Genomic DNA, 23792 nt, shown 5'->3' with positions numbered 1-23792 from the left:
TAGAACTACTTAAACCTAATTAACCTAAGGACATCACACACATCCATGCCCGAGGCAGGATTCGAACCTGCGACCGTAGCAGTCGCGCGGTTCCGGACTGCGCGCCTAGAACCGCTAGACCACCGCGGCCGGCGATAAGGAAAGGATAGTTACTTTATTTCAGTTTCTACAATAAACTGTTAGATCACCAATCACTTTAATTTTTGCACACACTCCCTGGCCTTTAAACCATACAGCGAACAGCGACGGACACACACTCATTTAGTTTACGATGATTCGTGGTCATCACTGAAAATGGCGTATTAGAGGTGAAATACGACCGACCTATGTCCCGGTGTAAAGCTCGTTCACTTGAAAGGTGCAATAAGCAATGATATCTCTGCTGCTGAAAGTCTCCAGTCCTGCAACGGCGGTCACTGTATCTCCAGGATACCGCACAGTAGCAGCAGCCACCCAACCATTACCTTGTTTACTTGTATCTTTCTACCCCAATGTAAAATTCAGAACATGTGCCCAAAACACAGACGGCCCTCGCTGAAAAACTTGCGCAGGGAAGATATGTCCGAAATCGACCCTGCACAAGTTGGAAATTTATGCTAAGCTCCTATGGGACCAAACTGATGAGGTCATCGGTGCCTAGGCTTACAGACTACTTAACCCAACTTAAATTAACTTACATCGAGGACGACACACACAACCATGCTCGAGGGAGGACACGAACCTCCTACTGGGCGAGCCGCGTGAACCTTGGCGAGGCGCCTGGACAAGTTGGAAATTTGAAAATTTGTGCTAAGTTTCTATGGGACCAAACTTCTGAGGACATCTGTCCCTAGCCTTACACACTACTTAACCTAACTTACAGTAACTTACGCTGAGGACAATAAACACACCCATGCCAAGGGAGGACGCGAACCTCCTATGGGGCGAGCCGCGCGAACCGTGACAAGGCGCCTGAGACCGCGCCGGATACCCCGCGCGGCCCCGCAAGTTGTTCAAGCTGTATGATAGGCTAACTGAAACTAAACTCTGTGATTAGTCACCGAGGACTGTGGAAGCATTGTATTGTGAATCACGGAACGCTTTACTACTGAAATTTCTAGAGAGTACATTCGGACAAGGGTTGGGCAACCGATTACTTGCTGCCGTACATGTCTCTCGCGAAATGACGACAACCAGAAAATCCGAAAAATTTGGGCTAATATGGTGGTTTATCGACAAATGAGGGACCAGATACTGGTGCCGGAAGCACCACCCGCCACACACCGTGTAGGTGTAGATGTATATGGAACCGGTTCCAGTTTCCTTCGAATGTAATTATAATTACCATGTCTGACCAACATTTGCCCTTCTAACGCAGTAAGAGACTGAAGCCTATAGACACGGTGTCAGCGTCGGGCGCAGTTTAAGATGACGTTGAACATCCGTATATTTTACTACTGTCAGTGACCAAAGCATTTCTCCACCGCTCCGAAGCGATGAAAATCATTGAGTGCCTGGTAGAGGGTATAAGAGGGGGAGCATAGTATCCTCTAATCACAGCGTCACGGTTCGCATCTGAGAGTGATCAGGTGTTATCGCGCCAGAAAGCAGCCTTGGGTATTAATCTGCTTTGTATTCGTGGTCACTTGTAACGTGTGTGTTCCACCCTCTTTGAGGAGCAGCGTTCTATCGCCATTACTACAGTACCATATTTACCAGATATTCCCACTGTCGTAGTTGTGTCATATTCTGACTTCTGTCACTCATCTCATGTTTAAATTTGCTATGGTTTCCCTAAATCGATTATGGCAGCTGCCGAGAGCGTTGCTTCGAAAAGGACGCTTTCCTACATCGCACTTCATCTTTAATGACCTCGTAAATTTTTTCTGACCCTCTGCGAATTGCTTTTCGGTGTAAAGAGTATTTCTGAGGTACCTTGATCCTGAGTGATAGACTGCCTGTATTTACGGAAATCGTAGCAAAACTAGGGACGGTTACAGTTCAGCCTCACATCGACATTGGATGCCGTCCGGTTCGACGCGACAAACAGACAAACAGAAATTACGAAAAATCAGAATTTCGATAGTCCTACGTAGATCTGAACTCACATCCTCTCAACTGCAAGACCTATGTAGTCACTGAGCTACTATTCTCTTTCTGGAGATATTACCTGAAGTGTCTGCTAATTTCTTACAATATTCTCTCTAAGCGTCATCTTTTACATAAATTTCGTTGGTCTTTTCAAGGCAGGAATTATATCACATCGGAAAAGAAAATTAATAACAAATGACCTCGCAAAATTTTAACCTGGTGAGTTGATCGAGAACGTAGCCGGGTGGAGCAGGATAGAGGACTGAAGGGGAGAGCCTTTGGATGAAAATTCAACTGAACTCATATAAGAACTGATCTTTACATAGTGAAACAAACTGTCTGATCCCGTTGTTACTGAAGGGCATTTCCCGGTTTCTCGCACGTGTGGTGTGAATTCTTTCGAATAGATAGTTCTGGTTATAATAAAATGAACGATGGTTGGAGTTTCAAATCACGTCATTGTTTTGACCATCAATCGTTCAGATAGGGACAGAAAACCAGATCAGGTTTCATGGAATCAAGTATTCAATCAAGCGACTGAACGAAATGACACAAAACTAAACCAGAGTGGCCGAATGGGGATTTCAAACTCTGTCCTCCAGAACATGAAATTTATTTTCCTTCCACTGGTAAACATATTAATTTGGCAAAACTTGGCTCATACCAAAAGAGAGTCTCTGCAAAAACCTTTCCAGCCCGAGCGACACGTTCCGAGTTCTTTACGGAGTGGTCGGAACGGGATCAAGGTCTACCGGTGCGCCTCCTCGTAAACCGACCAAGGAGGACCCACTCTGCAGGGCGCCTGGCGTCTTCAGCTGACCGTGTAATGTGCTGGAGGTGAGTCTGATAACATAGCTCGTAGCTGAAGCTCTATTCTTATCCTGCCCTGTTGTTCTAGAGTTCATGACTTGCATACTGTGACTTTATCAGGTAAATGACGCACAATGCTTTAAATAAAATTTTCTATGAATTAACCGGACAGTACTTCGCCATGAATTGACTGAAAATTTTTCCTTTTAGTGTTAATGATTTCCTGCTCTGTAACAACAACATTCTTTTCTTCTAGCTGGTAGGACATTAGCCAAAGTAGAATTCATTGGTATTGTATAAACGGCTGACAAGGCACGAATTACAGGAATGCACAATAACCAACCGTTTCTTGCATGTTCGATTCACGATAAACACGTTCTACAAAATGTTTAATAAACTAATTCAGTCCCTTGGCAGAAATACTTATCATCGCGGCTGAAGGGCTTGATTCAGGTCGATTTACAGTATACTTACTTTCACGAGTAATCCATCTCATTACCGTTACGACGTTGCAGCCGAACTCTGGCCATGTAGCGCCTCATAAAACTGAATTTTGTTTTCCATATTCTCGGAAATTTCATTCAACGGTAAAATAAAGTAAAATTTTCAGCGGGACATGCTATTTTGTTACATTAATCCAGTTAGAGTATTATTTAATAAAATTTCATTCTATAGGAAATCAGAAATATAAATGAAAGCTGCGGCATTCTTCGTGTAATAGCTTTTGTATTAACATTTATAGGATGTTATCGCTGCTGGACGTTTCGGGAAACAGGCGAAAAAGGGAGTATTGCTCTAAGGGTTATACAAGGAAAAACGTGGAAAATGGGAAAAGTTCTTTATCAAAGAACAGATATTTACGATATTTTGTGTATAGAAACAAGATGTGAGCAGCCACTAGTTAGAGTATTTCGGTTATTAATCATGATTGTTTGTTGAGTATTTTGATAACGGGAACCATTGACATCCAGAGGCTCGTAGAAAGTAATTCGTTTGGTTTGTCACACAAATTACCGAAATGATTTCATATGTATGGTATATTTGGTCCGCAGCGGAAAGGCGTATAACGTACAATGTGTGCCGCAATGTTTTAAAGGAAACGATTCCATTGACTCATAATACCGGCTAACTATAACACTTTTAAATACTCTGTCGCACATTCGCACCCAGGCTGGAACTCCGGCTGCTACAAAAACAGATATTGTATACAGTGTGGCGAGAATTAACAAAACAAAAAGGAAAAACAGTGTTACCATAAAGTACAGTATAATACATAAGATATGGAACTGTGTTTTAAATGTCAAGCAAAATATTTACAAGAGATTGTATGGCGAAGGATCATGGAGTGAATTTGTTCCTCTAATTCCAGTATATGGCCACAAAAATTGTCCTCAGAATCTCGATTGTGGTACATAAGCCACGCAGCCTCATATTATCTTTCAGTTTCATCACGTAAGGATAATATAAAGTACCGTTTGTTTTAATCAGATCTGAAGAAGATATATTATGGAGCGCGGCCAGTAGCCTGACGACAGTTTTTGTGATCAGAGACTAGGATTAAAGAAACAAATTCTGCACTTCGTGGTACATTGCTTTCATTTGCGACATTGTCGCAGCTTGTAAAAGAATCACGGATTGTCTTATACGCAGAAGATTTCCAGCTCATAAAGTATCAGCGATGACGTAAAACTAATACTACTGTGAATGAAAACCGTGTACGGGAGTGTACAGTGCACAAATACAGTTTATCTGCCTCGTGATGACTGGGTGTTGTGTGCTGTCCTTAGGTTGGTTAGGTTTAAGTAGATCTAAGTTCTAGGTGACTGATGACCATAGATGTTAAGTCCCATAGTGCTCAGAGCCATTTGAACCATTTGAACCACAAATAAAGTTTGAGTGCAGACAGTAAAATCCCTGACGATAACATCCCTGACTGGCCTGAATCCTACAGAACACCTTTGGGATGTTTCGTAATCCCGACTTCCTGCCAGACCTCACCAACCGACATCGATACCTCTCCTCAGTGCAGCACTCCGTGAAGAATGAGCTGTCATTCCCCAAGAAACCTTCTAGCACCTGATTGAACGTATGCCTGCGAGAGTGGAAGCTGTCATCAAGGCTGAATTCCAGCATTACCGATAGAGGGCACCACGAACTTGTAAGTCATTTTCAGCCAGGTGTCCGGATACTTTTGATCACATAATGTGTATCAGTTGCTAGTTCCTGTGGGAAATGTAAAATTACGATGCGTAACTTCAGGAGGATAGAGGTTTTCTGATAGCTTAAATGTTGTCTCATAGAGAAAACAGAAGAGCAACGGTAAAGAATATGCCGGCGAGTAACGGCGCAAACAGTCGCTGCAGAAGTATAAATATAGCCGTGATCCATCCTCTGGTAGGTTTATGTAAGTGCTCGCACCGTAGAGGTTCCTCGTCTCTGTTCTTGCAGTAAAGGAAGCAAATGAAGCTCCCGAAACGGAGGTGAGATTAGCCGTGTCGGTGGCTGTTTGCGGAGATGACGGCCAGGCTACTTAGGAGGCGCGTCCCCACCGCATCTCCGGCGGGAGCGAGCCGCGTTAGCAAGACCTGGCCAAGGACGGCGGTCAGCTCGACATAGCAGCGGCATCACTCACTCTTCCGTCGCCAACAGCGTCTCTCCGTGTCAAGGGTCTGGAACGCAGGCACTGCAAATGAGGTACCTCCATCTCCGATGGAGGCTGGATCTTGATGAGTTGTTGCATACTGTCCATCACTAAGTGGTCGACGTGTCTGTTTACTTAGACAATGGCTTCCGTTTCTATGAGGTCTACAACCTTGCTTCCGTCGTTCCGCAGCAGATGGCAGTAGAAGCAGGTGGTAGGTCGTGAGTGTCATACAATAAGCTTAGGCGTTGTTAAACATAACACCATCAAAATATTAGTCCATCTGTGATTGCATCGTAAAGTTATTCTCGATTGAATATGCCAACTTACGACTCCAGTTCTCGTCATTTGTGGGAAGTTTTAAATTTCTGCTTTAACACGATGAAATTTGTTGCCGAGGATTATAAAACGGTGGGTAAAACCTATAGTGATGCACCTATTAGTGAAAGAACGCGCAGTGAATGATTTGAACGCTTCCAGAACTGTGATTCTGACGTCGAAGACCGGCATGGTGGTGGAAGAGAGAAGGTTTCCAAAGCTACTGAAACCGACGAAAATTATCACCCGAGTACTGAAATACAAACTGCCTCAATATAGCGATAGACATGAAAAGGTGAACTTGCAACGTGGCAGTTATCGACCACATGTTGTAAAAACCGTCGGAACATACTTGGAAACGAAACTCCCTGGCAGATTAAAACTGTGTGCCGAAACGAGACTCGAACTCGGGACCTTTGCCTTTCGCGGGCAAGTGCTCTACCAACTGAGCTACCCAAGCACGACACACGCGCCGTCCTCACAGCAGGAGAGCTTCTGTGAAGTTTGGAAAGTAGGAGACGAGGTACTGGCTGAAGTAAAGCTGTGAGGACGAGGCGTGAGTCGTGCTTGGGTAGCTCAGTTGGACGCCGGCACGGTAGCTCAGCGTGTTCGGTAAGAGGGTTATCTGCCCTCTGTAATAATAAAAAAGAAAAAAAAAGCTGAGTCAACCGCTCAACACTGATCTTGAATGAGTGTCATGGGACATCCGCACCGAACAAATGCAACGAACAAAATCGAACAAAATGAGAACAATTTTTAAAAAAGTCGGTAGAGCACTTGCCCGCGAAAGGCAAAGGTCCCGAGTTCGAGTCTCGGTCCTGCACACACTTTTAATCTGCCAGGAAGTTTCATATCAGCGCACACTCCGCTGCAGAGTGAAAAATCTCATTCTGGATACTTGGAAACGTTGAAATGGGAAGTTCTGCCCTACCTGCTGTATTCTCCTGACGTTACTCTCTCTGACTACCACCTTTTTCGATCACTGGAACACGGCCTGGCTGTACACTGTCTCCGGTCATACTAATAAGTGCAAAAAATTACGATGAAACTTTCAGGACACTTTCCTCACACGCAGAGGAGTGATTATGTTACATAGGCATTTGTCCAGTAACTAATTATCCACGGGAGTTCGAAATATACGATGTCTTTCAAAGTCTTTGTGTCAAACGTCTGGGTGGGATAGATTACCTCACGGCGAACAAATTTTCTTATAGACAAACAGGTAGCTGACCCTACCCGGCCACGCTAGGCGTCCTGTTGTATTGGTTATGCCCGAGAAAGCCTGCAAGGCATAGGCACTCTGCGGTGTCTGTGAGTGTGTGTGTGTGTGTGTGTGTGTGTGTGTGTGTGTGTGTGTGTGTGTGTGTGTGTGTGTGAGATTTGCCTATAATCCAGTCAACTACTCCGTATGAAAGTGGGCAGGTCAAGCAAAATTAAAGTTTCTGATTCGCTCCTAAAATATCTTTCTCCGCTTAGAGACTCTTAGTCTTACGGTTTTCTTGTTGGCAATCACTCCATCAATTTACTGGGGTCGGTGGTACGCAACACAACTGGTTAGTAGATACCTATTAATTTGGTGACATCTCGTCGTACAAGGGCCGGAGAATACTAAAGCACGTCTAGCGTCACCGGGAAGTGTCAGTGAACATTTTGCCTCCAACAAAAGTTGCTCTCCATGACGTGATCTATCACCCCTATACGTTTGATGCGAAGACTTTGAAACTCAATGTATGTACCATGTAAAACACACAGGAACGCAATGTAGAAGCATAATATATGACGCTCTTTCGTAAATGTTGTTTTCAAAAAGTCTTACATTAGACATTTTGATATGAAACCATCACAGGCTGCTAGATAATTTTTATTGTTCTCCAAAGAGTGTCGAAATTAAAGTTATCGTCTGGAATACGCAAAATATTTTTATGTTAAATACCACACATTTACAACTTTAAAATGTATTGAATTACTATTTAACACTGTGTTACTTAACACATTTTAAAACTGTTGGTATGTGGTATACGCCATAACGAAGAATTAAAGTATGCCAGACGAAGAGTTTGAGGTCGAAATTTTTCAGAGAATAATAAAAAAATTAGCAAGTTGTGGTCGATTAAAAACAAAATGTCCTTTGTAGCTGTCGTATAACACGACATAAGGATTTTTTGGCTTCACTTTAGGATTGATAAATGCATAAACTAACAGTCGCTTTGAATCCTGGATAAGGTGACTTATCCCTGGAGTAATATGGGTAGTTTAGCATCCTTCACAGTACACACACGAAGACAAAGACGAAGATTTCGATATACGACATCATACATATATCCCTGTGCATATAGTTTAGTATGTTTAGGTTGAGAGAACTTGGAGCCCAGGGAATTAGTCCACGTCTTCCTATCCCACTGTTGCAGAACTGATACTTAGAGGCCGACGGAAATTACAATTTAGCCAGAGGTAAGAATGAAAGAAACAGTTTCATGTGGAAATATAAAGCGTTAGGTTCCTGCGTTTTGCCAAGTCTGATATGTCATGTAGAGATGTAGAATATGGATTTTCGATATAGACCACTTCCAGATACACATTAATGTATTTTCTTCTTCTTCAAGTGAGTTATGTGTAGTCACTGCCTGGTGGTACCTTTTTGTTACACGCTGTATAACTGTATATACTCTATAGAGGAATGCCGAGTGAGCAGTTATGTAAAAAGTCTTATGAAGTCTTTGATTCAAGTAGTGGGGACCTTTGTATATTTACTTCTGACTCACTTCATAATGGTACGCTACGCAGATTTTGACAATTTACTCCATGCTTCTACTTTATTCGTGAACAGGTTTCTTTCACGCCAAGCATTATGGCATACTGTGCGTTAGTATACTTTCATCCTGCATTTCACTAGTATTATCCATCAAAAATAAGGAGGTAAAAGAAGGAATCGATTGTATAGGGCGCATTCCGAGACATCAAGGAATCTTCGGTTTCGTATCGGAGGAAAGTGTGAGTAGAAAAATTGTAGAGGCGGTGAATACAATAAGCAGGTTCAGAAGCATGTAGGTTGTAGTGCTTGAAGATGAAGAAGCCTACACAGGACAGAGCAGCATGGAGAGTTGCACCAGCAACCACAAAAAATTATAACAACTGTCATTAAGTCTCTGTTTACAAAATTATTTTTAACGAAGTCCTCCTTATATTTCTCGGCTGTTGCATTTTTTGTGCATATATGTAGTAGGGATAAGGACACAGATTCCTTGCACACATCACGTCACTTTTCTGAACTCACGCGACTAAAAAGACTCTCTAGGGTCTGTGACAGTATTGGATAGCTTTGTAAATCAAACTCACGTACATTCCATCAGTATGAAAGCTTCTCGTTATTTCTTAAGCCCTCTTTTTTGAGAGAAATACGAAGTGAATATATAAATACTTATTAACTTGTTGAAGATCTCTCCGAAAAGAAAGAACGAGGAAAGAGGAAAGAGTGATGGGATGGGGGGAGAAGAAGCAGTGCTATCGCAGAATCTGCGTAGCCATGCAAATTGCGTACGTGGAGCCGTACCGCGCGCTACGCCCAATTAGTCGGCCTTATCAGGCGGTGTCCACTGAGGCTGCGGCGGCGCCTGGTACGGCTGGCGGAAGGCGTCCTACGCGTCCGCAGAATGCCAGCACACAGCCATCTGCGTGGCCTTGGAGCTGGAGGGAATACCGAATATCTTAAAGCAAGGTCGAGATGGATCCCGTTCCGACCGGTTGGGAGCTTACTCCTTTCATGTAGCTTTGTATACGGAGAAGAGGGCACCGCAGCTCCATCCTTTTTTTGCACAGTTCGCCAACACTTATGATGAGGTCGGAAGCTTAATGAGTGAACTAGAGTTCGAATATGCAGTTTGATTCAACTTCTCATGGGTATTTTCGTCGCTTTTTGGGTTTCGCTCTTAGAAAATCCTATGCCTAGCACATGATTTCCTGAAGAATACAATTAACTGTATGGAAAGCGTCCAAACACAGCAAATTGTATATAACAACCCATTGGCACGTACAACATAAGAAAACACACAATCCCTTGCAGATAAAGCAAGAAGAGAAACATCTTAAGGCACAAAAATTTATATATAAATAAATTAATTTATTGTAATTACACTCAATTATTTAGTTTGCAATGAAACGTAAGAAACATTTAAGTGTTCAGAATTATAGATATGCATTCCAAACTGTCGAAGACTAGGAACGTCGAAGTATACTACATCAGCTGTCACTGAGGACTATACTTTTTTCGTCTTTCCTGTGAAAGCTTTAATTGAAATGTGCAGTATGCTCGGTGGACATTACACCCTAAATGACTTATTACGTAATCATTATTTTCTTACAGATAAATTTTTACAACTGAGGGTCATCAAAAGGTGTAGCAGCTTTTCGCATTTATCTGTGATGACAGTGTCAAAATCTCACCCACGCTTGACGCAACAATTCTATTACAATCGCACTCTACTACGGTCGTTTTATTTGCATGTTGGGAGTGAAACTGCTTTATTTGCGAGATTACACAGTCGCAGCTTGAACAACCAGTTAGAGTCGTATTAGTTAAACTCTTTTCAGTAATCTTACTGATAACGAAAAGACGTTGGTATTAGATAAGATCAGCTTCTCGTCAGCTATGACTATCTCCTCCGTTACTAGCTCCGTCCCAGACCTTTCTTCGTAACCACTATGACTCCTCCTGTCTAATACACCGTCCTACAAGTTGCTCTGTGTAGACTATTTGACGACTTGTATCATTTCTTTGCTAATAAACCCAAAGTATTCCTTGAAGAAATTTAGCATGGTATGTCTTCTTCCTGTGTACTGGATTCATTTCCTTAGCAAATGGCTAGATGTGTACTAAAGTAGATTGAATGCAGGTCTGCGTCAAGATTTTTTGGACGGAGACGTTCGTTACTGGATCCAACAAGATGTTACCATTGTACGTTTGTCACTCCGATAAATTTCGGTTATTAACACTAGCAAAAACATTCACTTTTCAGAACGAGATTTTCACTCTGCAGCGGAGTGTGCGCTGATATGAAACTTCCTGGCAGATTAAAACTGTGTGCCGGTCAGGCACACAGTTTTAATCTGCCAGGAAGTTTCAAAATTCACTTTTTCCGTTTTCTGGCTATTACGCATGACACTATTAGCGCATATATCTCTAGATGAGGTATTCATAGCTTTTATTACGAAACAGATTCGCATTTCGCTAATATTGGTAGACTTCAGCTTCAGAGGTCACCTTAATCACTTCGGTTATCCAAGCACGCTTCCAGGACCGACCCAGACTTCCACACGTCAGTCCACAACTCTTACGTCGTACATTTCGTGATTCCCGTACAGGCATAGACAAATATTTTAGTATCATTTTCGACATGTCGAAACATGAACACACCATTGGTGGCTATGATGTCTCTGATTGTAAAGAGTATCTTCATAGTACAATAACCAGCGGAACAGTGCCTGTTCCTTCAGACATGCGTTGTAATGTGATGATACAGGCGCTCTATAAATTGATTACAACTATCATTGTTGTAGCTTTTAACAGAATATGTTGTACTGGTCTCTTAGGGATTGCTTTGAGATAATTATTTAGCAGTATATTCCCAGTTTGGGAAAAAGGAAAAAAGTTTCAATATTGGCATGACGATGACTTTCATAAGAGAAATAAAGATTCTCGATCACTCTGTTATTTGTAAGTTCATCCAGCACACTATGTATTTACTGATCACAAATTGGTTTTGTTTGTTTTGCTCAACTTCACGTGAGTTTTGAAGCAAACGTAGTTTGTGAGTTATTTTCCAATGTAAACACAGTATTAGTTGGCTTAAAACCCAGAGCAAGGCCCAAAGTGGGACTAGAACCCTCGACGACTATTTTACGAGCTGCCTAGCACGCAAGAGAAAACTATCAATTTCAACCGACGGCTGTCACCAGTTCCGACTGGCCCTCGGCACGGGAACCCCAACGACGTGCAGCTCGATCACTTGTCGAGCAGCCGCGTTCGTCACCGCTCCGAGCAGAGTACTCACCAGCCACAGTTTGGCGGCGCTGACCGGCTCCATGGTCGGTGGTCGCTTGGCGGTGCTCGCTGGGTGTGTGTCTTCACCTCCTAGTCATGCTGGAGCCCACGACGCGCCGGCGGAGAGTGCAGAGCGTGTGCTGGAGATGCCGGAGAGCTGTCGGCGTGGAGGCTGCGTGCGTGGGCGGCGTGTGTGCGCGTGCGAGTGCGAGAGGGGCGGGCGCCGCAGGGACCACTGGAGACGTGCGGCCGGCCGCGCGGCCTCTTTATAAAGTGCGCCCGCGCCGGCGCGCCCTCCCATTGGCGGAGCGGCGCATCTCCGCGCGGAGGATCTCTCCTCCTCCCGCCGCGCCGCCGGGCTCCACCTCTCGGTCGCGCTCGGCCCTGCCGTCGCCCTCCGAGGCGCCCGCAGACGCCCCCGGGAGCACCGGAGCCGATTTCCGGTTCAAGGTCGCGACCGCCGCTACCGCAGGCTGCCTCGTTTTCTGGTAACTAGGGACCAGCTGCGAGGTGTCGGGCGCGGTCGCCGTCTCTGCAGCTCAGTTAGCTCCGAGACACCACCAGGTCAACAGGCTCGGTAGTTTGCTACATCTCCACAGGCGTCGCTGGGTGCAGTGTACAGGGCACGGCATTTTGTATCCGCCAATTGCAGTCGCCAACCCTGGCGATGCTGTGTTCAGACACAACGCTGAACAGCAAGGAATGAAGCAGTTAGTGTACCGTACTTTGCAGGAGGAGCGAAACGTTCCTACTTGGACTTAGGCTGGCTTGGAGACGACACGACAATCGAATTTTTGTAACTTTTAAATATTTAAGCTACGTCCAATATCTGTCGCCCAAAGCAGTTCGATGCAACTCTCAAAATATTTCAAGGTCTACCTTCAGTTATATTAAAACAAATAAGCCCTCGGTCACAAATATTAAGTCAAAATTGACCAGGTTTCGACGCTACTATGAGCGTTGTCTTCAGAATTAAGCTACCTGTTCTGAAACATAATAAGCATATAAGACATTAATAAACTAAAGTGTGTACTGACTGGAAAGAGATGCAGTACTTACAAGTCACATTTAAAAAAAAAAAAATTTAAACCCGAAAGGCGACGTCATGTAAAGTTGTAAATACGATAAGATGGCGAGCCGCTAAGGGCTGCTCGTACCTGAGTGAACACCGGTTGCAACTTTGAGTTTTGTTGCAACAAAACTCAAAGTTGCAACCGGTGTTCACTCAGGTACGAGCAGCCCTTAGCGGCTCGCCATCTTATCGTATTTACAACTTTACATGACGTCGCCTTTCGGGCTTAGATTTTTTTAATTTTTTTTTTTAGAATGTGACGACTTGTAAGCACTGCATCTCTTTCCAGTCAGTGCACACTAAACAAACTTATATTAATGTCTTATATACCTATTATGTTTTAGAACAGTTAGTTTAATTCTGAAGACGACGCTCATAGTAGCGTCGAAACCTGGTCAATTTTTAGTGAATATTTGTGGCCGAGGGCTTATTTGTTCTAATATAATTCTGACACGGTCACTGAACCTTAGCAGCTATGTTCAAAGTTCTACCTTAAGTTTTCCGCGGGTCGTTCGTACACCGAAGTGAGATGTATTTTTCGAGAGATGGTGTGGCTCTGTCATTTTTTTCTGGAATAGAAATCTATATCTGTTCGGAGAAAGAACGAACTTAAAAGAGGAAGACGCTTATTTTCAAGTTTGGATAACACTTGTCAGACGCATTTGCTAATGTTTTTCCGCAGATATTAGCAATATAGTTTTTACAATGTGTACCTGCAGTCAATCCAAATAAATACTGCTCACCACGTTTCCATGTGATGCCCAGTGTCGACGTAAAGCTTTGGTTTGTTTCCAGTTACAGAAAAAAAAAGATTTTCAAAGCGAAATTGTACGTGTCCATTTGATAGAGCGGTCCCGGATCAGTCTAGAGTGGTATTCAACTTCCTGGCAGATTGAAACTGTGTGCCGGACCGAGACTCGAACTCGGGACCTTTGCCTCTCGCGGGCAAGTGCTCTACCATCTGAGCTACACAAGCACGACTCACGGCGCGTCCTCACAGCTTTACTTCTGCCAGTACCTCGTCTCCTACCTTCCAAACTTTACAGAAGCTCTTCTGCGAACCTAGCACCACTAGCACTCCTGAAAGAAAGGATACTGCGGTGACATGGCTTAGCCACAGCCTGGGGGATGTTTCCAGAATGAGATTTTCACTCTGCAGCGGAGTGTGCGCTGATATGAAACTTCCTGGCAGATTAAAACTTTGTGCCGGACCGAGACTCGAAATCAGGATCTTTGCCTTTCGCGGGCAAGTGCTCTACCATTTGAGCTACCCAAACACCACTCACGTCCACGTCGTGCTTGGGTAGCTCAGATGGTAGAGCACTTGCCCGCGAAAGGCAAAGATCCTGAGTTCGAGTCTCGGTCCGGCACAAAGTTTTAATCTGCCAGGAAGTTTCATATCAGCGCACACTCTGCTGTAGAGTGAAAATCTCATTCTAGAGTGGTATTCGTTTTATCGCTATATATTTACAGGGGCAGAGAAACCTTGAAGAATAACCAGCACTCTACCAGTGACAGCACTGCGCTCGCCCCGATTGGCTGCTACTGCCAACAATGTACCGGTAGTAAGTAGCTGCTGGATTGCTGTTTATTCTCGCTGTCGAATTGGCACGTCATATTTCGATTTAAAAAACATTTTGTTTGTGATGGGAAACCAACTGACGCTTTCTGTCGACACTGCGCATTGCATGAAACACGTGACGAGCAGTAACTGTTTGGAGTGACTCCGGCTACAATATAAAAAACAGAAATTATAGATATCTGTCGAAACACCAGAGAAAATGCACCTGATTACTCTTTAATTACAAATTAATTTTTTTCATCCTTATACGTTTTACACCTCACAGAAATACTCGCGCAACAAGCACATTTGTGTAGGAAATCGTCGTGTCCAGGAAACGAACTCAGTCTGCCCACATGGCAAACGAGCATTCTACCACAGAGCCTCGTGACACATCGAAAAAACGACTTTGTTTTAAGGAATTAAAGGCGCTCGAAAAAAATTTTAAGTCGATTTTCTCCATAATTTTTGATAGTTGCATCGAAATGCTTCGACTGACTGATATTATCTGTTTTTTTTTCTTTTTGTCCTGTCTCTCTTTGTCAGCACCTACAATGCCAAGTAGCATATCGGGCAACAGATTTCCTCTAGCGAACTAGATCAGGTGCCGGGATTTCAGCTGCCTCCCAGTTCATGTCTATGCATTGAAGACTGAAAAAGTTCGTTTCCAGGTGTTACGAGGTCTTCCTCTACATCTGCATCCGCCCTTTGGTATCCACAACGGTACTGATTTGGGGATTCTTTCAACTTTCGCGTGTATAGCATGCCTCGGCAAACTCCAGTCTTCTTTCAGCAACGATTTTGTGCAGACTGCATAGACTGCTTCGTCTCAACACATCATCGTTTGAAACGTGGTTGCGATAACTAGTCTTCAAAATTCGCCTCAAGCATAGGTGGTGACAAACATTGAGCTTGTGTACTGGTTTTACTGACATTTTCCAGGCCTCACATTCGTAAACGACCAAAGGAAAGACGATAAAGGAATATAGTCGACGCTTTGTGGACATGCTTGTAGAGTTGAACTGCCACATGGGTCGCAATCGTAGGAAGACTGCAAAAGGTTTCGCAGTTCTACTGTTGTGTCTTCGTTTACGTCCGCTTTCCTACAGAGAAGGCTGGTAAGAAATCGGTCAGCATCTTGTAGTATTTTCTGTTACAGGTAATTTGAAAAAATGAATTTCCACTTTTTATGCACATTGGGTTTGTCTTAACATTATTTATCTTTAGCTCTACAGAACTGACCATTTCATCTTGTGATTGGAAAAAAAGCGAAGGCCATCAGCGTTTTCAAGGAGGGTTGTCGAACAAACGCACAAAGCTCTAGATCTCTATCCTTGTCTTCGGTTTGCTGTAGAACTCTGAAACATGTGTGATGGTCGCGCATTGCATTTCCGGACACAGAAAAATTTCTTTGTAGCAATCAGTGTGGGTTCAGAAAACAATGATCGTGTGAAGCTCAACACGCTCTGTTCATATACTGGACTTAAAAAGTAGCAGGTACAGGCACACGAGGTTGACTCCGTGTTCCTTGACCTCCAAGGGGCATTCGATTCAGTTCCAGACTCTCCCCTAATGCACAAAATACGAGAGTACGGAAAACCACGCCAGCTTTGTGATTAGACAAAAGAGTTCCTTGCAAGCAGAACTTAGTATGTTATTCTTTACGGAGAGAAATCTTCAGACGTAAGAATATTTGACAAAACCTATATATGACCTAATCAAAAGCGTCTACAGTTTCATGAGGACTTGTAGGATTGATGCTATTTTATACAGAGAAACCGCAACGCTAGAAAATATTAGGGAAATGCAAAAAGTATTGCACAGGATCGACACATATTGCAGGGAGTCACAACTGATTCTCAACGCAAACAAATGTAAAGTATTACGCGTAAATACATGACTAAATGATTTCAGAACAGTCACTGGAAACAGGCATGTACATTTAATATTTGGGAGTATGTGCAGGGAGTGATTTGAAGTGGAATGCCCACATAAAAGTAATCGTAGGAAACGTAGAAGACAGACTGAGATTGTTTGAAATAATCTAAGAAAGGGAAAGCTCATTTCACCAATACTTGAATATTCTTCGTCAGTCTGGAACTGGATTGATAGAGGCAACAGAGAACATCTAACAAGAACAGCATGTTTCGTTGCAGGTGCATGTAATAAGCGTCACGGAGGTATTCAGCTAACTAAAGTGCCAGATGGTACAAGACAGCCGTTCTGCATTACAGTAATCTTTACTGTTAAGGAAGTCCAAGACCTTACGTTCCTGGAAGAGTTAACCAGCATATTGCTTCCCCTTACAGATATCTCACGAAAATGAATTTTCTCATATTGAGGACTTAGAAGGGGCGATCTATGTTTTATCTGGGAAAAACTTTCACTAGCCAAGACCGCCTAAATGAGTTTTCATTTTCTACAAACCGCTTTGACAGCTGTAAATATCTTCTGGTTTTGAAAATATTTTGCTATAAAACGTGTTCCATTATGAGTTAGTGCCTCATGGCATGTTGCTATTACGGTGGATAAACCACAGCACCTTATACGTGGGTTTGCCAGTAATAAAACCATTCAGAGTTAAAAAGGCATGTTCGCATACGTAGCACTCACAGAGGCGAAGATGTTCATGTGCACAAGGTCCTTTTTGACTGTAAACGGTCATATTTCTGACAAACATAGTTGTGGTTTTCGACAGGCATGCTGCTCCATACTCATTCTTTATTCTTCGTTGGATGTCTACCGGTGTTTGTCCTTCGCGACATAAGAAAAGAAAACAGCACTTTGGTCCTATTTGGACGCATTAGGTAATGACGTCGCCATAGTTCACGTTTCCGCATTTATCGCCCCTATGTCGGAAAGACACGAACGGCACAGTAATCCCTTGCCCCCATGTCGGTGCTTACATAACGGCAAAAAATGGCTCTGAGAACTATGGGACTTAACATCTGAGGTCATCAATCCCCTAGAACTTAGAACTACTTAAACCTAACTAACCTAAGGACATCACACACATCCATGCCCGAGGCAGGATTCGAACCTGCGACCGTAGCGGTCGCGCGGCTCCAGACTGAAGCGCCTAGAACCGCTCGGCCACTCCGGCCGGCACATAAGGGCATTGGAGTGTTATGTTACATATAAGCAGCAGCAAAGCCCTCAAACAGAAACTTCTTGAATGTCTCTTATTGAAACCAGGGGGCTAATTTTAATTTACGAATCAAAACTGAAGGTTACCTTGGCGCCATTTGCCAGTTGACATCTTGTGTTGGTCTTGGTTCAGACAGCTGGCTCACTTGCTCGTTGCTCAATGTTTGTCGAGGTGAGATGGTGCTAACAGAGCAGCAAAAGGCGTTTTACTGTCTCCGTTTCAACAGGCGCAATTCATTTATCTGTGCTACGTGATTTTCTTCGAGAGTATCACTGCATCAGCGTAAGGGACATACGGATTTTATATTGTACATCTTTTTTGAGGTATTGGATAAACTGCAACGCCACATAGCTACAGCAGCGAGTGCGGTAACTTCAGGCATGCTCGCAAAAGCGTGGGGCAACTTTGATCATCTGGATGTTCATCGGGCGTCAGGTAGAGGCCACATTGAACATTTGCGAAAGGTACATGAAAACTTTGATCCTAAACTAACTATAAAAAGTATTCGAGGATTGTATGTACATATATGCAAAACATATACTCTAGTAAAATCGGACGGTTCCCTTGAAAATACAAAAAAAATTGTAGACCTACACGTAAGTTAAAATTAACCCCAACTTTCTGTTTTTATTCACGTAGAAGTTATAGTCTTGTCAAGTTGGATGAATTTTTTTGATACATCGTGTTATTTAGTCAGCCATAGAGTGATGCAAGTAACTTCTCAGACTGTGTACCACAATGTTCTCGCAACACTGAAACGGGGTCTTAGGTTGGTGAACTGATATGAACTCTGCGATGCTTAGGAACATGCGTAGTTACAGGCATTAATACTTGTGTCACGTACTCCCGCAGGATTACGGCTCGTTAGAATATCCGCTGAGATTTCATCTGCCAGAGATCTCAGCCCTCTGTACATAACATTACGCTGTCGTAGGTATTCTCTTGTTTCTTTTCCCCAGTAGTTGATATTACGTTCCGCCTCACTTCCAGAGAGCAACACAGTTTCAAAATTTCTGTTTAGAGGGACATGAGCTCCACATTTTCGCATGTCTGATTGACACAGTTTTCTGTGAATCATACATGATGATTAGAAAGATTTCTTGAAGTAAAGCGTTTATGAAAGGGATCGCTTTTTGTATATACTGTTATGGCAGGAGCAAGTAATAAATTTTGTCTCTAGAAACGATAAACACATAAAAATGCGAAGACTTCTGAAGGATAGTGGAACTTATTTAAGCTTGGTGTTGTCTTTTAACTTTCAAAAGCGAAACTATTACAGTTTTTTCGGTTCTCTCGAAATTTTAATGTTACGAAGTAATACGACGCAGTAGGTGGACTGCAAAGACTCCAGACCATATAGTATATTTGATGAAACGTAGAAAGTTTGAAAAATGTACGTTGATATAGATGATGCTTAAAATGATAAAAATACAATGAACTTAAGAAACTTTTGAAGTACAGAATATGTATGATGTCTATAGACCTAAACGCTTACTCGCATTGTAGCTGTTGCTTCACTCAGTGGACACACCGCTGAATAGTTTCATTCATTCAAACATGTTTGGCACAGAATATCAATACGTAAGTCATCTAGATACTAAGTGCCTTTTGTACAAGTTGAATGTTTTCTGCTATAATTTTCCAGCTCCATAAATTATGTTTTACGTGCCTACTACTTGCGAGAAACTTTTACTGTCATACCTGCGCCCAATAATCGATTTTTCATTTACTCACAGCTGCTTCTACTGTACTATTTGATCTTGGCTAAAATCTTTGCGCCAAGAGCAGGCTCCGCTAATAGGGACTGAGAGCGATATTACGACCTGAATGGATTACATTTCTGATGCAGAACGAAGCCTTCTTTTTCGTCCTGTTCCATTCTGTTCTATTCTGAGATGAAGGTGTGCTTTCGCGTGTGTGTCATGTGGTGCATTGAATTAGTCTGAAAAAGATGTGCGAGTGACACATGAGAGCAGTCAACGGTTTCTATTTATGAAGTATCGCATAGAATTTCTCCACCCATATAATGTCGAAGCAATATCATGTTCTTCTGTAATTACGAACTTGTTGAGTAATATTAGAAAAGTAATGCTCCATTGTTACTGAAGCTGAATGAATAGTAGAAATGGTTCAAATGGCTCTAAGCACTATAGGACTTAACATCTGAGGTCATTAGTCCCCTAGAACTTAGAACTACTTAAACCTAACTAACCTAAGGACATTACACACATCCATGCCCGAGGCAGGATTCGAACCTGCGACCGTAGCGGTCGCACGGTTCCAGAATGTAGCGCCTAGAACCGCTCGGCCACCCCCGGCAGGCCTGAATAGTAGAGTTGTATTCATGGTTACGCCTAATGTTGGTAGTTTCCGTTCTTTCTACATACTGTACTGGATCGTAATGGTGTTTATCAGTCCGGAATTTCATTCACCAAAGGCTATTAGCACTTAGTTGTTACGACCATCCTGAAGAGCAGGTCTTTATATGAAAGCGGTATGTGTACCACGTGGCTTGTGTAATACATATAAAGTATCTGTTTTCTTTGTAGTTTAACAGTCGCAAGTCCAGAGTGAATCTCTCATATTTATTTACATTTAATCCCTTTTATCTATTTAATAAAATTAAATATATTTGTCTTGATGGTGGCAACGATTAACCTTCTGGCCTTGCACTGATGCTTTGTAGAGGAATAACAAAAAAAAAAAAAAAGGTTTTATATATTCAGCTCAATAGTTTTGTGATAACCACTTCTCACATCATGTGCATTGTACGGACAGAAAGGATTTCGATTACCTTCATAATTTGCTTTCAAATTTCAGAAGATGTGTTTGCTTTGAGAGTTTCAGACCAGCTGTTGTTTCAGCGTATTCATACAATGTTTTCTGGAAACGTTGTATTACCAGATACGAACAGTCAAGTATTATAAGAAATAATTGATCGACGATTATGTTTTATGTCTTTCCTACTAGACGTAATGTAAATAATACTTATGGAAACTAGGGTTAGAGCAGTGATGACAAGTTTACTCAGTGAACTGTGATAAACCATTTTGGATGCCACATAATATATGTTGTGCTAACCAGGTGTGTCTGTAGTGAAACTTACCTGAAGGACAGACAGAAGGCGTAATAATATTACCTACTTAGCCTTTATTCACTCAGTAAAGAGGAAATACGTAATCTGGGCAATTTAATGTGGAACTTAATGATCACTACTACTAGATACACATTCTACAGGCAACATACGGCTGGTTGACTCTGCCTTGATAAAGGAACAAATTTTGTTTGTCCAGGTTACAAAAGAGATACAGTTTCTTTATTTAATAAGTAATATTATCAGTTACATCAAGCTTATATGTGTTTGGAAGTAACTTTATTTTCACTGAAGCAGTTATCTGCTGTGCATGCAGTTTATTACAGAGTATCGTTATTTACACTGATAACACAGAACGCTAGGCATTAAAATTTGTAAGGTACACCTTTTCTTCTCCTCCAGGAAATTTTAATAATGAATCACTGCTTATATCTGTGAGAATCAGTGGAAGTTCTATACATTACTCTAAATGTAAAACATTTTGGGGAACAATGCTTTGAACAATAACACTAAACTAGATTAGTAAGCTGTGTACAAGAGTAATGAAAAATGTTTAGTCACATTTAATTGTGAATAATTGTATAGGTTAAGGACGCCTTGAACAGTATTTTTTGTTGCTGTGTGTTATTTGCATTGCTAAAATAGGATAACACGGTAGGATAGCTTTCGTTTGTTACTCATGTCTTGCAGATAGTCCAGTTTATAAATCATATTTACTGGAGGAAGTTTTTGAATTGAATCAGGAATGGGTAGAACTTCGAGAAGAGGTTTGTAATCTGTGGAACAGGCAGCATTTTCTGATGTAAGCTTGAATGTACAGAGACAGTTATTTTCTTTGTAAATATGTGGTTAAACAAACGAGAAGATAAGGTAATTACTGTAAGATTACTATAGTGTTTTATGTTTAAATCTTTTTTTTTTAATCTAATGAAGAATGGAAGCATGTGTTATTGTCTGCATATTGATCTGAAGCAGCACAAGACAGAGTTAAATATGGTCTTCTAATCTATGGTTTTAGCAACCCTGCATCATTGTGTAAAAACATGGTATTGAAAAATCAATTCTTATGTAATCCTTACAATCCTGCTGTGTTAATTCACATCTGTTTTATAAAAATTCCTTCACACTTAACATCAAATTATTCCTGCTGATCGAAAGAACAATGACTAGGAATGTTTCCAAAGCTTAATACAGGAGTCGGAGTATGATATTATTGATGAGAATGGTTGTGGTAGAAGAAGTAATCAGTTTGTTTATTCTGACCCAATGCCACAACAGAGTATGAATTATGATCATAGATAAAATGATAAATGACACAGCAAGCATATGAATGGCAGATGGAGGTATCAGGATGAAAGAAGTGATCATAATGAGAATGTCAGTAGAAGGATAGCTAGGGATAGTTAGAATATTAGGATTTTGGTAAATACAAAAGTAGCAGAGGCAACATCAGAGGCAATTATTGGAATGATAGAGATTCAGATTTACACATTATGGAGGTATGACCAGTTGGTCCATGAAGTAACATTTGTGCTGAGAGTCCACCAGCAAGTGACTGAGATTTTCGATCTAAAGCCAAACTAGATGCTGCAAATATAGTGAACTATAGCTATGAATGGGAAAATTTGAAGAATTCAAAGATGTGAGGAAGCTTTTACTTGTTAGAGACAGGAAGATGTAATGGCTGCGGCGAGTCCTGTCCTTCAGACTGATGTTAATGCAATCATTTTGAGTTGCTGAGATGGTTAGGTCAGAGATGTCAAAGTGTATTTTATTGTCCTAATGTTCCTTTGCAGTGGACTAAGCTGAAGGTGGAAATTCTTGGAGAAAGCGTTGAGCTGAAGAGATAGGTGTGTAATAAATTTCTGGTTCAGGATAGTATGTTTTCTGTGAATTTAGTGATTGTGCTGAGGCTCACTATTGATGATATTTAGGAGTTGACTTTTTGTGGTTGTGGTGAAGTGTTGTTGAAGTGTGAAGGATATATGTCGAAGTTATGTTTTGATAAATGTGTGACCAACGAGAAAAGTTTGAACTACTATCTTAAGTTTTTCACGAGGTCTAAGTTGTCCTTTGAGTCGAGGTCTATAGTGAATGAGAGTATCGCTAATGTAATTCTATTAATAGATTTCCAAAGAAGAAAATAAGAGATAAAGTATCAGAGTGACTGTGTTCAATAAGGAGATGAGGTAGCGAAACGAAATTTGTTTAAAGTACTGCATCGTCATTATTCAGAGTTTTCTGAGCAACATGCTCTTAAGGCATGTTCGCATCAGCTCAGAGCCATATCATATACCAGTAATTTACAGAAAGGAGGTTGAAGCAGCAATTGAGAAGATGTTGCAGCAAGAGGCGATTGAACCTGCTGTCATTTCTTATAAAAATATATTATCAGTTGTGCCCAAGAAGGGGAATTGTATCTGTTTGCTTGTGTATTTGAGGCATATTAATACAATCGTTGTGCCAGAAAATGATAGGCCATTGGCATTAAAAGAATTATTGCAAACTTTCAGGGTATGAAGGTCCTGTCTTCAGTTGATCTGTAAGAAAGCTATCGACAGATTGAGCTGCATCCTTCATGTCAGATGCTCATAACATTTTTATGTTATGGCTGTTACCTTTCAGAATAAATGTCTGACTTCATTTGTCAGAGTTAATAATTTCATTACGACTTCTCTTAAAGACTTTGCTGAGCAGCAAGACAAGCATTCATCATGTAAAGAAGTAATGGTAAAGTGGGAATACTGCAGCAATGTTATCATCTGACAAGTCTACTTTTTTATAAATGATATCTAGTTTAAGAAGAGATGTTGAAATAACTCATAGTTAGTTGTTTTTACTCCTGAAAAACTGATAAATAAGTTGATTTGATACAATATATGTTAAGCGCATTTTGGTGTAAGAAAGTATTTTCGTAAAATTAGTGAAACGTATTATTTTTTGAATATGGAGAAAAGTATATGCAAGGTCTTAGTTTGTGCAAGCCCTGTCAAAGGGCTAAACCACCAACAGTGTCTGAACATACTCCTTTGTTTTAGATT

At 41.7% G+C, this 23792-nt stretch overlaps 1 protein-coding gene and 1 long non-coding RNA gene across 35 annotated transcripts in view; one reads left to right on the top strand and one right to left on the bottom strand.

The window, feature by feature from the left end:
* The window catches only part of LOC126418822 (collagen alpha-2(IV) chain-like), a 177577-nt gene extending 165478 nt beyond the window's left edge, over positions 1-12099 (bottom strand). For 26 of the 34 annotated variants that reach the window (XM_050085767.1, XM_050085787.1, XM_050085776.1 and 23 more), the window contains exon 1: positions 11887-12098. In XM_050085767.1, coding sequence (XP_049941724.1) covers positions 11887-11919 — 33 coding nt within the window. In that variant the 5' untranslated portion in view covers positions 11920-12098. Of the gene's footprint in view, positions 1-11886 lie in introns of all 34 variants that reach the window. The other 8 variants (XM_050085801.1, XM_050085789.1, XM_050085788.1 and 5 more) reach the window with 2 other exon arrangements.
* Positions 1-23792, top strand: part of LOC126418824 (uncharacterized) — a 255962-nt gene that overhangs the window by 99435 nt on the left and 132735 nt on the right. Inside the window, exon 2 of the long non-coding RNA XR_007575896.1 lies at positions 2766-2907. This is a non-coding gene — a long non-coding RNA (uncharacterized LOC126418824). The remainder of the gene's footprint in view (positions 1-2765; positions 2908-23792) is intronic.

Source organism: Schistocerca serialis, chromosome 9 (genome assembly GCF_023864345.2).
Source record: "Schistocerca serialis cubense isolate TAMUIC-IGC-003099 chromosome 9, iqSchSeri2.2, whole genome shotgun sequence".
NCBI classification, from domain to species: Eukaryota; Metazoa; Arthropoda; class Insecta; order Orthoptera; family Acrididae; genus Schistocerca; species Schistocerca serialis.
This window is presented reverse-complemented; position numbering and strand designations above follow the sequence as displayed.